The sequence below is a fragment of the Vanessa tameamea genome, chromosome 24, assembly GCF_037043105.1.
Source record: "Vanessa tameamea isolate UH-Manoa-2023 chromosome 24, ilVanTame1 primary haplotype, whole genome shotgun sequence".
NCBI lineage: Eukaryota > Metazoa > Arthropoda > Insecta > Lepidoptera > Nymphalidae > Vanessa > Vanessa tameamea.
The window spans coordinates 6,805,023-6,823,078 of record NC_087332.1 but is presented as its reverse complement, the minus strand read 5'-3'; the positions used below and the strand labels follow the sequence as shown (position 1 = coordinate 6,823,078).

Sequence of the window (18,056 nt, the reverse complement as noted above, 5' to 3'; positions counted from 1 at the left end):
TTCTAAATTATTCTTGGTGGTAGGCTTTGTGCAAGCCCTTCGTATCACCCGTCATCAGTGTTGTTATGTTTCAGCTTTAAGGGTGAGTGAGCTAGTGTAATTACAGGCATAAGGGACAAAACGTCTTAGTTCCCATGTTGGCGTATTTGTGTTTTAGGGATGGTTAATATTTCTTACGGCGCCAATGTCATCCATCGCCAGGTCATCAACCTTACACTGACTCACTTAATAATCCGGAACACAACAACACTAAATAGTACTATTTCGCGGTAGGAATAAAACATGCGTGAGATATTTACCTTGACGGGTTTGCACAAACCCTTACTACCCAGTATTAAAGTTTAGATAACATTATGAAACCAGATATACGTACAACAGACGCTGATATTTAAGATAAAAATGATCAAATTGAGTTCACATTGAGGTGGCAACTTTGTATTCTGTCAATTAACGTATTAATTAAAGTCAACACAACGTTACACACGTAAATACGTAACTTATTGACAGTTTACAATATTATAGTTCTAGTAAATCAATTAGCACGATTACCATTAATTTCCTTGTTCTGTAGTCACGTTTATAAAGAATTCTCATTATGACACGCGTTTTTTTTTCTCATTTGTAACATTTGTCACGTATTTAAATTGAATATTTAATTGCAATATTAGATTCACGTGTTTCCGTATGTATATCTTATATTTTCTACGATCTTTGTAGCGAATTAGAATCGGAGTGGAAATTACACGTGAAGCAGATGCGAGATTTTAAATGACAAAAATGTTAACGAAAAAACAGCTCAAATATCTGAATAAATAATTTTACAAGTAAAGTAAAGAAAAAAAATAAATAATGGAATTAAAATAAAAAAAAAAATACGTAGGCGGTCACGGGTACTGCCAACAGAATTTGTGAAATAACTGTTCTTTCAAATTATTTGAAGTATACAAAATTACAATTTTATAGTTTTTAAAAAACAATTATTAATATTTTTACTTTTCACATCTACTGAGATACTTTAAACCTTAGTATGTCGTTGTCGAGACCCATAAGTTTAACATCTACCAAAAATAGTACAAGACGCAAAAGGTAAAAGTAAAAAAAAAAAGTATAGATACGAAGGTATGAATACATGTCTCGTCTTTGGTATAATTCAATCATTGTTTATAAGTAGGTACAGAAAAACTACGGTCTGTAGTCGTAAATAAATCCCAAAAGGTACTATTTAACTTCGAAGTATGAATCAAGGATAAATAAATTAAAACCCCAATACCCCAATTAGCGACAGAACAGAATAATTTTAACTCCAGGTGAACAAAAACCGTAATTACAGAATACTTTCAATATTAAAAGTCATTTCAACGATACCTTTTAGGCAATAATGAAAGATCGATTCGGCAATGAATGTCCGATCAGCAAAAATTTTATACAACCTTGACACGGTTTTGCAACGACGTGTCAAAAGTTTTTAAATGTATGCTAAAGATGCGCTTATACGGCAATCAATTCATCTTGAGACGTTTGGCTGTTCGAAATTCAAACTATCAGAAGAAGGCCATATGATTTTTACAAGAATATGTATTAAAACTATTTTGAAAAAGATATAAAATCGACCTGTTTTTAACGTTATTATATTTACAGTCGTTCGAATTTTAAAAGAACAGTTTATTCTTTATGGAACGAAGTTCACAAATGTTGTACTGTTGACTCTTGGCGAATGAAAGCTAGACTAAATAAGGGTGAGATTGATGATAACGACACTTTTGTGTGTGTGTTTGTGCGAATTTATATGTGTCTTAAATGTTTATTTACAACAAAATATAATTATCTAATTAGATAATTTATAAGATTGAATAGACTGTTTAAATTTATAATTAGTTTAGTCTTCTGAGTTTCTTTCGCCATGTCTTCGCAGGTCTGAGGTGTTTTAATCAAATGTTTATTGTCATAAATTTCAAATATATATACTTACAATTTTAATGCGAAATATACGAAAGTAGCATTGTATGCATGTCTGCCTGCCTGTCTGTTGCTCTTTCACGGGCATGCTTGCACTGAACCGAATTTGATGAATTTTGCTATGAAGCAAGCTTGAACTCCAAGAAAGGACACAGGCTACTTTTTCATGCCCACATGTACCTTTTAATATCTGATGAACGACCCCTAAAACGCGTGCGAAGCGGCAGTCGACAACAAGTCATATAAATCTAATTAATATATATTTTAACGAATATGTAGAAAATATTATTGGCCTTAAAATTTTAATAGTCTGCTCTTAGCCGAAATTGCATTTAAATACCACAGAGTATATTACAACTGGAACATATTAAGTTCAAATTGGAATACCGGTTTAATGAAATGCATAATACTAATTTTAGATTCCAGATAGTATTGATTTCCGTTTGACGTCATAAATTCTACTTAAACTTAATTTGTACTGGAATAAACTTGAGCAAAATCATTATTATTAATGCCTTATGAAACCGAGATGGCCCAGCGGTTAGAACACGAGAATATTAACCGGTGATTGCGGGTACAAGCTTAGGATAGCACCACTAAATTTGTGATTATAATTTAATCTCTTCAGCATTGAATAAGGGAATAAGCCTTTTCCACAAAGGAGAGAAAGCATGGATAAGGTCCAGTAATCGAACTTTTAATGTGTTCATGAATAGTGCAAATGATACAGAAACCGGCCTTTAATGTTTAAAAATAAATCTTTAATGCAAATTATGATATCGATGTTTAAAGAATTTACTATTTGGATTTATAACGAGAAGGTCTTTTTAAGAATTACAACATTATACACTTAAAAATTAAAATACCTTAAATTTACTTAAATTGTTTCAATAATAAACAAAACCGAGATGCTCTTGCTTGCTGACATATACGTATCTAGTGGAATATATTAATAATATTCATTGCGGTTTCACATACGGTTAATGTCATACAATAATTGAAGTTCCCGTCGTGATATAACCTACGTCATGGAGCAATGCGTCGCAACTGACGTCACGGAATGATTATTTCTCGACGGCTTAGTAGTTTAATGGCTGCCTATGGGCCCGAGTTCGGACCAATAAAGTTGTAAAATTGTTCTTTGTAGCAGCTCCAAGGTATCTTGCCTCTGGCAGCACGTCAATACTATGTCTAATCCCTTCCATCATTTTAGAGCACTATAGTTTATAGTCATACACAGATTGCTAGGCGAATACACCGTAGTCTTAGTATTTTTCGGTTCCGTACCCAAGGGTAAAAACGTGACTTTATTACTAAGACTTCGCTGTCTGTCAGTCCGTTTGTCTGTCTGTCCCCAGGCTGTATCTCAATAACCGCGGTAGCTAGACAATTGAAATTTTCGAAAATTATGTATTTCTTATGAGATTACAATGTTAAGTTCCTTGTAATGATTTTGTGTATCAAATGTAACCGATTACTACAATGACCTTGAACCAAAGATAATCTTTATTATTGAATTTATTCATTATTAAAATGTTTTATATTAATTTATTCATCGTTAAAATATTCGCATAAAAACCTATAATTTTTTTTTGTTGTCAAACCTCTTTTTTATCAAAATAATGATTTGATTTTATCCCGATAAAAAACATGTATTTTTGAAATGTTCTCTTGTTTAATATACATATAGTTATTCTAGTATTTATAATATAGCCTATTTATAATATAGGAATTATTTTTTAACATATATAATAAGAAAAACTTTACCATTAAATATTTATTACATAATGTTTATTATATATAATAATATGTAATGGAAATGTTTTTATATATATTTACGTTACAACAGAACTTGAACCCGCACCTCTTATACCTCGTCCAAGGTTCTAAGCCAATTAATATTAACATCTAGTTTATAATCTTACAATGATTTCTTATTGGACTTTAATAACTGACCAATTTATTATTATACGGCTTAATTAAATATTTAAATTAAATTAAAAAAAAAAAATTAACGGCTTATATTGAATTGGAAATATATATATATGGAAAAAAATATATATATGTACCATCTATCACGGGACGCCTGGCAAATCCAATATAACGAATATAAATAGATATACAATGTATATATTTTTCTTATTTTTAATTATATAAGTGTAGTATACGCGTCACGCACTCACAAGTGATAAGAGAGCTTCGGCGCACACTTAAAGGAACTACTTAATTACATTGGACATTAATTAATTACTTGAAACACAATGGAATAAAGTTTATATCATTAAAATATAACCAACACGCAAACAGGCAGCTTGGTGGAATAACTTAACCTTCCCAAACGGAGAAGAGACTTTAGCCCAATCATGGGACATTTATGAGTTATTACTTACTTTACATTCAAATAGATTTGCGTTATTATAATTTTTAACGTTAACACTGAACTTCGTTAATACTTGCTAACGTCTGACTTTTTTCTCCGAAAATCCGATACTTTTTTCTATACGTACGATCTGCGGATGGAACTGACCTCGAAAACTTTAGATTTGTAAGCTAACCATTATAACGTGCCTATGACAATCATTACAATATAGTTAGCTCGCCATCTTGACACAAAGATTTCGTAAAAAATGCATTTAGCAATGCACACTGTCCTCAGAATAATAGCTTACTTTATTACCGTCGACGGAATACATAAGAAACATTTTATAGCTGAAAATCATAATGACAATGGTATGGAAAATTTATTATTTTAGTTTACCCGCTATGTATTCTGAACCTGACATTCGACCTCATTTATGTCGTGTTTACTTCGTCTATTCAAAACCTTGTCATGTTGTAAACTTTGCAAGAATAATGTATTGTAATTTTGTTAAATAATGTCGTAATAACAATATTCTTAAGGTTTTTAAATTTAGAAGTTATATCATTTATTTTTACGTATGTGCAATTAATTACTTTTATTTAGTGGTAGAGCTTTGTGCAAGTCCGTCTGTCATAACTCATCTCGTCATATTTCACTTATTTATTCTAACACCAAGCAACGATGCTTTCGTATTGTTGTATTATATACTGTTTAAAGGGTGAATGAGCCAGTGCACATGGGACATACCGACAGACCTACATGCACAAGGGGCAAAACATCTAAGTTCCCAAGGTCTAAGCGCCAATTACTATTGGCCGTGGTGGTCACTTATCATAAACCGGCCCATTTGCTCGTCCGCCTACCACTTTACACAATATAAAAAAAATCTGTTTGGACGTCAGAAAAATTGTCATATCAGAATATGCTGAGGATGATTTTCTTCTGACTATTTTTGGCCCGTGCAATTTTTGTTCCCTCACTAATATTAACTTTAATCTGACGGCAAATCCGAAACAATTGAAAAATCTTTTTCTCTTTTTCAGAAAAAATGGCGTATGACAACCAAGGCGCCACGATATCCATGGAGGATGTCCGTGACCCAGACATTACCGTCAGTACAATACAAGAAGAAATTGCTGCTAGAAGAAATCGAATGCTTAAGCCACAGAAATCCACAGTAGCTTCTAGAAGACAGCAAGCAGTGTGTGTTAGACGCGCACACAAAAAATATGGACCGACCAAGAATCCTAACGTCATTCTTGATGGCTTGAACATGACCGTGCCTAAAGGCGCCATGTAAGTATTATATACAAGCATAAATCCCTACTGCCCCTGCGCAAACTAAAATAAAATAATATGTATTTATATGTTTATGCGCGTATCTCAAAAACCCTTAAGATATTATCTTATAAAGAGCTTCTAAATAATTTTCACTTTATTAACTATTTTTTTCTAGCTACGGTCTTCTCGGGGCATCGGGATGCGGAAAGACTACACTGTTATCCTGCATTGTGGGAAGACGTCGTCTGAACTCTGGTGAAATTTGGGTGCTAGGTGGGCGACCTGGCGGACCTGGAAGCGGTGTTCCTGGACCTAGAATTGGATATATGCCTCAGGTAAATTATCTTCCTATTTGTCAGGATATACAAACATTCAACACATTAATATATAATTATATTATATACTACACATACTAAGGCAACGGCAGTCCTATTCTGTAAGAACTCACTTGGTCGTGAATTATTGAATACTGTCTTATGTGATGTGTGTTATGAAATTTTGATGCGTTTATCCTTTTAGTTTTATAATTGCTACAGGCATTGTTGCATATTACATTCTGTCGTCTGACTGTCTGACGCTTTCAGAATAGCTTCGCCGATCTATCATATCATACCAGAAACGTCTATGACGTCTTTATAAAAGTGTTTCGTAGGTTTAGTTATCTTAGCAGTGGGTAGATGAAAACATCTTGAACACTAAGCTAAGTTAAGGCTCTTTCTAAGGTTATGGTAAAACTAAGTTCTAAAGTTAAGGAAATAAATATTTGGTGGAGCTCGATATTTCGACATTATCTGTTCACGAGTTCAGTCTCGTAAATATCCCGTTTTAAATACTGTTAGTAATACAAATAACCATGTTAATTTAAAATCTTATATATATATATATATATATTTTTTTTTATTGTATATATTAAATTCTGTTAATTTATAACACTGTAACAGTAAGGAACGTCCTTAAACAATTCTCTGATATCCTAAACTTAGATTATAAGTGCTTAATTAATTTTTGCTTTTTTTTGGCACGACGAAAGTAAAAGACCACAAAAAATAGTTATACTTTGTAAATATTATATATAAGAAACAAGTTTTTAATACAAACAAAATAATAATAAACAACGTTTACTCGTTCAATTTCGTTAAAAAAAAAACCTTAATAATTTTCCTAGTAATCTTCGAAAGAAATCTCTCCAAATCCCTCTAAATCCTACGGAAATGTATTTTCCGGATATCCGCTTATTGGAATATCTTATCGTGTAACAAAGGCAAGTATAATTATATTGGACGAGCATAAAAACATTTAATTGATCTTAATCTCTTAAGGGTTTGTTTTCCTGTATAATTAATTTCATATCTGTCAGACGTTTGACAATATTTATAGATATCGTAAAATGATGATAGGAAGAAAAACACGGTATAACTTAATGGCCTTTCAACACTGTCAGCAATGCCCTTGAATACTTATTCAAAATTTCAAACAGTTGAAAAATTGTCTTATAATCACTATAAGGTATTCAAAACGGCCTGCATCGGTCAATGACCTTTAACCAAAGCTGTCTGTAGACATGGTTCTGATGAAGATAAACCTATCTTTTGTATATATTTTTTTATTATGACTAGCGTTTTTGTTTCGTCCTCTTATAACAAATAATTATACTTCCTATTTCACTGCAAGGATTCTATTTAATATTTTATTGTGCAACAAAAATATATATGTAACATTTTATTTTACAAAAAGTAACCATAATACAATATTTCATTCATATCATTTACCAGCTATCCTTACAAGAGCAATGCACAACAGCAAAAACGTGCGGAAAAAAGTTTTACTTAAATAATAGACATAAATGAAATTATGTTAATTAATTCAATATTATTTTTTTGTTTAACAGTTATTATTATAGTATTAACAGTCGCAATAATAATATGAAATTTTAACAAAAAAAAATCTACATGAAATTATACTCTGAGAAAATAGAGTTTAAATAAATTTCGAGCACGTAAATAAAAATATTATTACTCGTATTTTTTCACCTATAGGGGTTTCAATATTAATGTACCCTCCCAAACAAAAAAAATAAAATATCTCAATTAGATTTATAAGCTACTCAGAGGTAACGAACATAAAAAAACAAAAGCAAATCGAGGATCATCTTTTTTTATTAAGTTGATTAAAAATTATGTAGTATTTATGTCTTGAAATAAACAAAAATTTAATTTCAAAATGTATCGTCTGTTTTTAAATCTACATCTTCTTATGAATTGAAATCAGTTAAAAATTTTCCACAGTGTATATATTAATTATATAACGTCTTTTTTCTTATGTTAGATGAGGTCATTGCTAATTTTCAATGGGTTCTAAATCTCAATCTCAACGATGGACAAAAACAATCAAAAGATGATTCATTATGGAACATTGAATCTATTTCCGCGATAATAATTAATTCGTTCCGTAATTACTTAAGAAAAAAACCATAATTGTATGTCGGCAATAATATATTTATATAGACAGTGGAATAAAACCAGAACCGGTAGAACTCTTTTGTAAATACATACTATGTTATTTAAAAATAATTAAATATGCAATTAATTATTTTTAAATTGAATTTTTAATAAATTCATAAATTCATGAGACATATTATTGTTGACAGTGACTTTAAAATAACTACAAAAGAGTAACTACTGAGTTTCTTACGGGTTTATCTCGGTTACATTTAAAATACTTAATCCTTTATAATAACGATCCAAAAGTGTTTGGAACCGATGACTAATCTTCATTACAAATAATTGAGCAGTCGCTTTATTTGTAATGCTTTACTGGAAATTATACGAAACTGAAATACATAAAACATACCTGAAGATGCATCACGTCGAGAAGATTTAAATATAATATTATTATACTAGGAGGTGCGTGCTTTCGTGTGTGTCAGATCTATTCCTACGTGTCATCATAAATGAGATTTCAATGTTACACGAATGTAATACGAAGTGAGATTTTTAAACAGCACTGCTATCTGTTTGTTTCAATTAATTTCCGAAACGATTGAATCTATTTTGACTCTCACTGATAAATAGCTAATATTTTTAGGATACAGTCGGTTTCTGTCGTTTTTCAAAAATAGAATTAGCCTTTCACTGATACAAATAAAACCAAAAAAAAACTGTTCGGACAGGACAAAGTCTGCCGAGCACCAATGGAATTGTATATATTATTAATCCGTATTGCTGTATTTCAATTTAACCAGGGCCACAAAAATTTACCGGAAACTGTTGATGAGTTCACTTAAAGATGAACATTATAAAAAATATTAATTTCGTAACGCATATTTCAGCATTATTATACTTCTTTAGGAATCATTTTTAATATAGGTATATATCCCGATGTTTTGACTCACTAAATGCACCGGTCATCTTGGTCAATGACCTGCATGAGTTAGTCGTTAAAAGTTTTTTATTGACGTCTTCCCATTCGGTTTTGTCTTAAAGAACCGGAATCAGATGGCAGTGTAAGATATCTGGATATTAATTAATCTGGATAACCTCTGGTTTGCTTGGCTCATCATTCGTTACCAGTGGACAAAAAATTAATACAATTTTATTGTTCATATCAAATTGCTTATGCCAATGGCCTTCAAATATTTTTTTTTATAGAATTTAGAAATTAATTTTAACATTAATATATGGAGTAGTAACTACAAGTATATGGAACAATATCTTAGTTCTTAAAATTGGTGGCGCGTTGGGGATCAAAGGAATGGTTAAAATTACATACGGTGCCACTATATATGAACAGTGACCATCAGTTGCTCCCTTTGCCCCTCTGCCTTCCTATATTAAACTATATAAGATTTTTTTTTGTCATGAAGGGAAAATACCCACGAATTATGTAATTGTTATTATTTCGTCGCAATGAATTTTAAGGAAAATAATTAAATTTAATCTCATTCTCGATTGTAAAGAAAAAATATTTTATTATTTATTTTGGAGAAACCTAAATGTATTACATGAAAATATTGTGGTGTAATAAGCTTTGAACTTTCATATAAATATATATTTTACGATGTCTTTCTTTACCTTCAACGAGACAAATTACAAACACAAATTAAATACATGAAAATTCGGTGGTGCTTTCCTGGGTTCTAAACCGCGATCGTCGCTTAAGATGCGATGCGAGCGTTTTAAACCACTGATTCATATCGACTCGGACGGTTTCGGGCATACTAGGTGAAAAAGTTCAATGGCCTTGAACTGTAAGCTAAAAACTGATCTATGAAATTATCTGTCTATCATTGAAAAGCCTATCTGTTTCTACCTTTATATGAGGAATTATTACTAAATAAACTTATTATTGTTAAAATATTTTACTCTAAAGATATCACGTAATAGCGTTACATAAACGTATCAATGTATATATGTCAATGTCATTCTCGCAATACAACACCAAGAACCGATGCGCGCTGAAGCGAGTGCGTAACGGAACGTAATTGAATACAGAATACATATACGGAACGAAGGTACTTAATATATTTAAAAAAAAACTTATCATGTAATTAAATAAGTATTTATAGGATTTTGATTTTTATTAGGACATTCAGTAGTTAATATTTTTCACCGATTTAATAATACGGATATTTATTTATTTATTTTCGGAAAACATACAGCATAGTATAATACACAAAATAAAACATTTGATACCAAAATAAGTCTTACATGAGCCAACAGAAGATGCACGCGTTCTAACCACTGGGCCATCTCGGCTCAAATGTTTGTTACATACAATTAAATTATTACGATTAATACGAGAAGAAAATCATCACACATAAGTCATAATAAGACATAATAAAGATTATGCACAGTACAATTGTAGCCCTGGCACCTTACCTTTCCTTAAATTACTGAAACATATTTTTGCAAATAATACTATTAAATACATGCGTGCACAACAGCTGGCGTTAATCTAGACTTAACATTAAATCTAGCTATTTAGTCAATATTACACTATTTACAACAATAGATACTATTTGTTTTTATAGAACATTTAATTATGATAGCCAGGATTTTTGACTGAGCCTTTGCATTTGCATGAAATGAGTTTTAAAAGTTCTGGTGGAGCGGGTTCGACTTTAGTGCAAATTGGTTCAAGTCCGTAATTAGGCTGTCGCCAGTCCCATTCCTGAGGGTCTTTGAAAAATCCGATCAAGTACCTGTATATATGTCCCGAAATATCACGCCCCAAATTTTTGGATTTTCCTTCAATAACTTAATAGCGGTGAACGATACGTGGAAAATGCAAAGGACCATAATTGTAGATCGTAAAAAAAAAACAAAAAAAGTATTCTACAAAAATTTACGTATCTCAACGGTTTGAACCAATTTATTTTGAAATATGGAAATTTAACCATTTTTTCAAATTGGCGGAAATTGCCCAAGGCTCTTTATTTAGGTCGACAATTTAAAGTTAAGCTATTCTAGGCCCCCTCAACATAATATCCAAAACTTCTCAGTACATTTGCATTTTCAAATGTAGGTATATAATGACTGGACTACACCTATGTCATAAAAACGATGAAATCTTATAGAAAAAATCCGTAGGATGATCTCTAAATATTTTCCAGTGTAATGCCACCCAAATAAATGTTAATACACATAACGAATAAATAAAAGTCAACACTTCGATCTGTTAGATAGAAAAAAACAGTAAAACCGTATTTTATTTTATTAACTTTTTTTGAGATGACAATAGTTGTATAAATTATTTTGGTTTAAATTTTAAACACGCAGTTTTACATATAATATATATATATATCCCGAGCGCAGCTTTATTAAACGTATTGTTATTTAAAAATCTGTCTCGATGTAGGATAGTTTAAAGGCTGCAGTTCCCAAGCTCGGGCCTAGGTAAGTAAGTTTTTCTGCCAAAAAAATCTCAGTAGTAACCTTGAGCAAGACTTGGCAGGGTTGAGATCCAAGATTATGAAAACGAAGGAAAAGATGTGTCAGGTACACTGTTAGCGCATGCCCTTGCCCAATAATACTGTTCCGGATGATGTTAGCCAAGTTAACTAAAGCTCTGTTAAATGACAGCCATTGATGGAATCGATCTGGAGGTCTGTTGGAGCACCAAGTTAAGAAAAGTCTGACGTAAAATAAAGCCTAACAAAGGATCTTGCGATATTTTTCGTAAAACAAATTTCACTTTGTTAATTTGGTCAGTGAATTTTAAATAAATGAATTAATTGATCGTATGTAAATCCAACAGTTGACATGTTTTTTTTGTTACCAAGCTTTAAATCACATATTTTGTTTTTTTTTCTGATTGCTTGATTTGATCTGATTTTTTATGAATAACACGATCTTGTAAATACAATATTTATTACAATAAAATGACTGTTGAACTTTATAATAAAAAACATTGATTAATGCGACGTATTACTTGATATAGGTAGATGATATGAGATGATAAAAAGTGTGGAATTAGTAACTCTTTGATTTCCTTGCAGAATAATTAATTATTTAATTTTAATTAATTAAAAATAATAACTTATGCGACTGATTCTCAGAAATGAGTAACTACTTAGTTTGTTACCTGTTCTTCTCGGTATCTACATTCCGGTATATAATAATAATATATATATATATTATTAGAATTATATTTAATAAAGTTACCGTTTCGGAATGTAGATACCGAGAAGAACGGGTAACAAACTAAGTAAGTAAAGTATATATAATGTATTCTATATTAAATGTTAACAAGTAGCACATAGGCGCCCAGCTATTGTGGCATATAATAACTATTCTCAATTATATTTTAGTGATTTATTTACCAATACCTTATTTCTATAACTCATTAATATTAATCATTTCGTTACGCTGTGAACAATAATTAAACCTTACTAGTTCGTAAACTGACTTCCGATTATTTGATATAAAAAGGGTAGTACGCGCCAAAGGAATATATTCGGTTGTTTTAATAAGTCCTGGCACAACGTTACGCTGTCCGAGTATTATAAATTGAAGTGTACCAATTATTGGACTGTGTTTTATTTTCATAAAAACCCAGAAAACCCACAAGTGTTAACATAAATCATGTAAAATGATTCAAAAGTGCTCGCACGAACCTACATGAATAGAAATATAAAGATTTCCACAAACATAAATATACGTAATAACGAAGATGACTATTCCATAATTGTATAAACACAATAAGTAAAGATAAACTTATAACACCAAGTTTCCAACAACGTGAAGTCAATAAATCCTTCCTGCGGCAAGACATTCGTTACAACAGTAAAATTCCGCAGACATTTTTAACTTTACCAATTAATATATTTTAATCTTATCTTAAAAATAATTATAAAGTATATTATTAAATTAAATCAAATAGAATACATTTTCAGGCAGGATTTAATAACATTTAATTAACATATATTATTTAATTACTAGAAAAGAGTAACTTTTGAGTATCTAGTCGGTTCTTCTCGGTATAATGTACATTTCGAATTGGTAAAGGACTTCGTATTTGTAATATAATCTGTGAAATGACAACTCCAAATTGCTTATAACTATTTGTATCGAGTTCATTATTTTTATAAATATCGCTCATTATATATTGCTGTTTGACGATACAATATACGATGAGTGGGTGGTATCTACAAAGATATCTTCAAAGATTTGCACAAACCCTACCACCAAACAAGGTACCATATTTTTAGTTGATTTGCTGTAATAACCGGTTTAAACGTAGTGACGCAAACACAAATCATATAAGTGAATTAATCTCCCAAGATAATTTTCCACAATTCTCTGAACTCATATTTCAAGATCGAATGAACCTAATTGACGTCAACGCTTAAAAACATTTTGAGCGAACGCACAAAAAACTGCAAGATTATAAATCTATTAAATAATTTACGAATACCGAACGTTGTTATGACGTTAATATTTTTTACAGTAACGATTTTAAATGCGTATTGATTTTTTTTAAAGGATATGTTTTTATTTATTTAATTTGTTTTTGTATATTATGTATACAAGTATTTGTAGCAAAATTAGCGGAAAGGAATACCATTCCACAGTGCTTTCACGGTGAAGATGATTCGTACAACAGATCGACATTCGGAATCTTTTTCATTCAATTATTATGAAACTAGTTTCGATCGTGGCTTCATTCGCTTCTGTGTTAGGTACTATATTGTCTGTACATATAGTTGAGGAAAACATTTTGACCAATTTTACATGTATCCGTTGAAATTCTACCAATTGTATCAAACTACCTTTAACGGCGTGGTGAAATAGGATAAACTCAAGAGATATGGGCAGTATAAAAAGGAAATAATTGAAAGGCTGTTTATTGCAATTAGAATAGGCATAATAACTTGATAATTTATTTGGTGATAGGGCTTTGGGTAAGGGTCTGTGTAAGATCCAGCTACTCATCAGATATTCTACCGGCAAACAGCAATACTTACGAGTAATGTTATTGTTTTTCGGTATGAAAAGCGAGGGGGCCAGTGTAGCTACAAAGTCAAAGTCAAAGTCAAAGTCAAAAATCTTTATTCAATAAAGAAGTGTTTACACTTGCTTATTGATAGTCAAAAATCTACCACCGGTTCGGAATTTAACACCTCGGACCTGAGAAGAACCGGCGAAAGAAACTCAGCGTGATATTTTTTTTTTTTTTCATTTTGCATGTACAATAATAATTATATTTTTGTTATTTGAAACAGTCATGAGGCGATCATTTCATTCGCAAGGTGTGCAGTCAACTAAAAAGTCATTAGTGTTCTAATATCCTTTAGCAGATCCTTTACAGGTACAGACACAAGGGTACCAACATCTTAGTGCCCAGGGTTGGTGCATTGGCGATATAAGAAATGGTTAATATTTCTCACAGTGCCTCTTTATGACTACAACCAGTTGCTCGTCCACTTACCTATGTACGTCATAAAAAAAATGCGATTAGAACTCGCGTACGATGGATTCCGTACTATTATCTATAAATAAAAAAAACATATTATTTTTTAGTATTTACTGATATAGCGTCAACGTTAATACATTATCTGTGAAAATTTCAAATGTCTAACTATCACGATTCATGAGATAAAGCCTGATGTACCCTTTGAGTAGGAACTCTAAAAATTCTTAGTGATACTATTACTTAGTATTATTTTTTTCTGGTTTGAAAGGCGAGTGAGCAAATGTAAATAACTAAATAGGCAAAATGGAGATAACGTTTCAGTTCCCAAGATTGATGCCGCATTGGTCATACTAGGAATTATGAATATATACCACATTAGCGATGTCTATGTATGGTTGTAGTGGGAACATACCATCAAGTGATCTATTTGCCGTCTACAAATATATAAGACATACAAAAGTATTTAAATACAATTTTTTTTCAGTTCGTTTTTTTGTAATTTTGATTCTTAGTTACTTTACGCTGGACGTCACTCAATTTACTGGATATTTTAAACTTATTCTTAGCGATTCTTTGTAGTTATTTATAGAACAAGTCAGATATCAAAGAGATTGAAAATATTAAAACACAAAGTTTTTAAATGTATTTGATGTTATTAATTTAAAATAATATAATAATAGATGAGGACTTTTTTTTTAAATAACTATGGGTAGACTGCTGAACTTATATACCTGAAGATTCAGCGTGTTGCGAAGTAGTATAATGATATTATTTATGTAACTATTGTATGTTCTACGTGACGTTATAAGAGTCGATTTCATGTTTTTGCTATGATTTATAATGAGTAGAATCTAACTGTAAGAGCCGATATGGCCCAGTGGTTATTATGCGTATATCTTAACCGATGATTGTGGGGTTCAAACCCAGGCAAGTACAACTGAACTCGGCGGTCATACCAGCATGTATCTAATTTCAACGAAATTCTGCCACATGTGAATCCACCAACCCGCATTGGAGCAGCGTGGTGGAATATGTTTCTAACTTTCTCCTTAAAGGGAGAGAATGCGTTAGAACAATAGTAGGAAATTCGCAGGCTGTTACTATATAGCTGTACAGTTTTCAAAACTGTGTTGGAAATTTAATAATATGAATAATTTCCTTAATTCAAACGATTTTACTTAAAGATAAACAAAAGATAATTTAAAATATGAAACCTAGTATTCACTGTAGCAGAGAAACATACTTTAATTGGACTAATTATGATATGTACCTCTTTGGTATGGCAATTAAAAACAAAATTGGATTAGTTTAATTTGCGAAGTTATACAATAATAATTTTTTTATGTCTTAAATTTACTTAGATCCAAAAAAAAAGTTGATTATGATGCTATATGAAAATAAAAACATGCGGATTAAACTACCTAACCCCACCAAATAATTGGAAGATACATCAAAGACACGAAGACTACGAGCCTGGAGAATTATATAGCTATAAGCAAACGGGTAAATGGACCACTTGAGGGTCAGTGTTCACCATCGCCCATACATTGACACTGTCAGAAATATTAATCATTCCTCGTATCGCCAACTCCACCCTGTTCCTCTAGTTACACTGGCTCAAACTAGAACACAACAATAGAAACTATTGCTGTTTGACAGTAGAATATATACTAGGGTGTCATCACACAAAATCTTACTACTGAGTAATAAATATAACAAAGGTAACATGTCATAGGCGAATTGCTAAATATAAAGCATTGGCCGCAACTGAATGCTCGGTAGATGAGAACGAAATACCTTTTTTAAAATTGTAAATATTTTTTGAGTAAAATAAATAAAAATATAGAGTTTTGGTAATTAAATAGATACATTTATTTACATATATATACGAAGTAAATACGTCACACTGTAAGTCACACAAATACGTCACACATACTCAGAGGGTGTAGAGAGCGATAACTGCACGACAAGGGAGTAAAGTGGAGGTGGCGTGATGGTATTAATGAGCGTCATGGCGTCGGTGGTCACGGCATACGAGACTATCTTACCCATGGCGTACTTAATGGAGGATGCTACAAAATTGCTCGATCATCGCATTTATAATTAAACTATCATTTGAACATTAAAATCGATTTTGGACGTTTTAACACTAACGGGATCATATATACGGGATATCAACTGTGCAAATTATAATCAATATCTTAACTTGAAATAGTTCCCCACGAACATCAAACCGCAAACGTCGTAAGCGACATCATTATATTTAAATATAGCTCATCATTTTCAAAGAACTTCAGTTTTTGAGAGCACCAACAGCAATCTGAAGGCCGTGGTTCATGTCCCATATATTATTTAGTATAAAACTATCTGTAATCATAAAATACAGTTTATGTTTATTAAGCATTTTTTTTTAAATTTTCAACTAGATTTTCAAGTATAGAAACAAAGAAAATGCTAAGGATGATTCATGTTATTATGAAACCGATCCACTAGTTGCGGAAAGTGGATAAAGCGTCTCGTAATGTTTTTTATATTAGCGTTATTATTCCAATAGCCTTGTTTTATATTGTGGTTGACTGAGACAACGCAATAGTTAATCTACGAATCGCTCTTTTGTATAATAGTGACCGACGTTGTGAGATTTACTTGATAAACAATGCTTAGGTTTGTTCTGACTTTCATGGGTATTTTATTCGTTTTAATAATATAATCTGTATTAGCATGTAATAACTTAAAGCATGAACTTTTCATTTCCAGGAACACTTTAATTTGGGAGGATAATAATTAGAAATCCATCCATGCGTCCGGTTTTATGCTCCAAGCAAAACTAGCTTTTTTTTGTATTTATAACAGAACAGGTTACTGATGCATTGTTACGCAGAATCTTGTAAATCTATTCTCATATTTGTGAGATCGAAACCGATTTCGCAATTCCTAAGTCCCACAATTGTGTCCGTAGCCTTACAGATAATTTTCGTTGGATAGAGCCCATTTGTTGAGAAAAGTTACTTTAAAGAGGGTATAATCACGGAGATCAGTTAATTTAGGATGAGTTTCGAAAATGAAATTATGGCGTAATCCAAAATTATAAAAGCCAAAATTGCGGATTTCATGAACTAGCTGTCACTCCGTACCATAATCATATCAAGTTATCCCTCCCATTTTTCCACGGCCTTAAAGTTTAAATTTCCAAAAATCCTTACTTAACTGATGCTTACGTTGTCAAAATTAAACTATGTTCTAGAACAGCTTTATAGGCTCAGTAGCTTTGGCTGTGCGTTGACAGTCAGTTTGGACAAACGATTATGTGTCTAATGTCTTTATAAGTTATGCCAATGATAATTGGAATATGTATGAAACACTTTTAAAAAGTGTATTTTTTTCTTTTGCAGGAAGTTGCACTTTTCGGCGAGTTTTCAATACGAGAAACGATGATATATTTCGGCTGGATCGCTGGCATGACAACGAAGGAGGTTGACGAAAAAGTCGACTTCCTTGTTTCACTATTGCAACTGCCAAATCCAACGAGGTTAGTAATTTTATA

The 18,056-nt window shown here is 31.5% G+C and overlaps 1 protein-coding gene across 1 annotated transcript in view; it reads left to right on the top strand.

Annotated features, from left to right (window-relative positions):
- Osy (oskyddad) overlaps window positions 1-18,056 on the top strand; it is a 77,969-nt gene that overhangs the window by 23,783 nt on the left and 36,130 nt on the right. Inside the window, exons 2-4 of the mRNA XM_064218767.1 lie at window positions 5,362-5,614; window positions 5,775-5,934; window positions 17,905-18,041. Coding sequence (XP_064074837.1) covers window positions 5,367-5,614; window positions 5,775-5,934; window positions 17,905-18,041 — 545 coding nt within the window. The 5' untranslated portion in view covers window positions 5,362-5,366. The remainder of the gene's footprint in view (window positions 1-5,361; window positions 5,615-5,774; window positions 5,935-17,904; window positions 18,042-18,056) is intronic.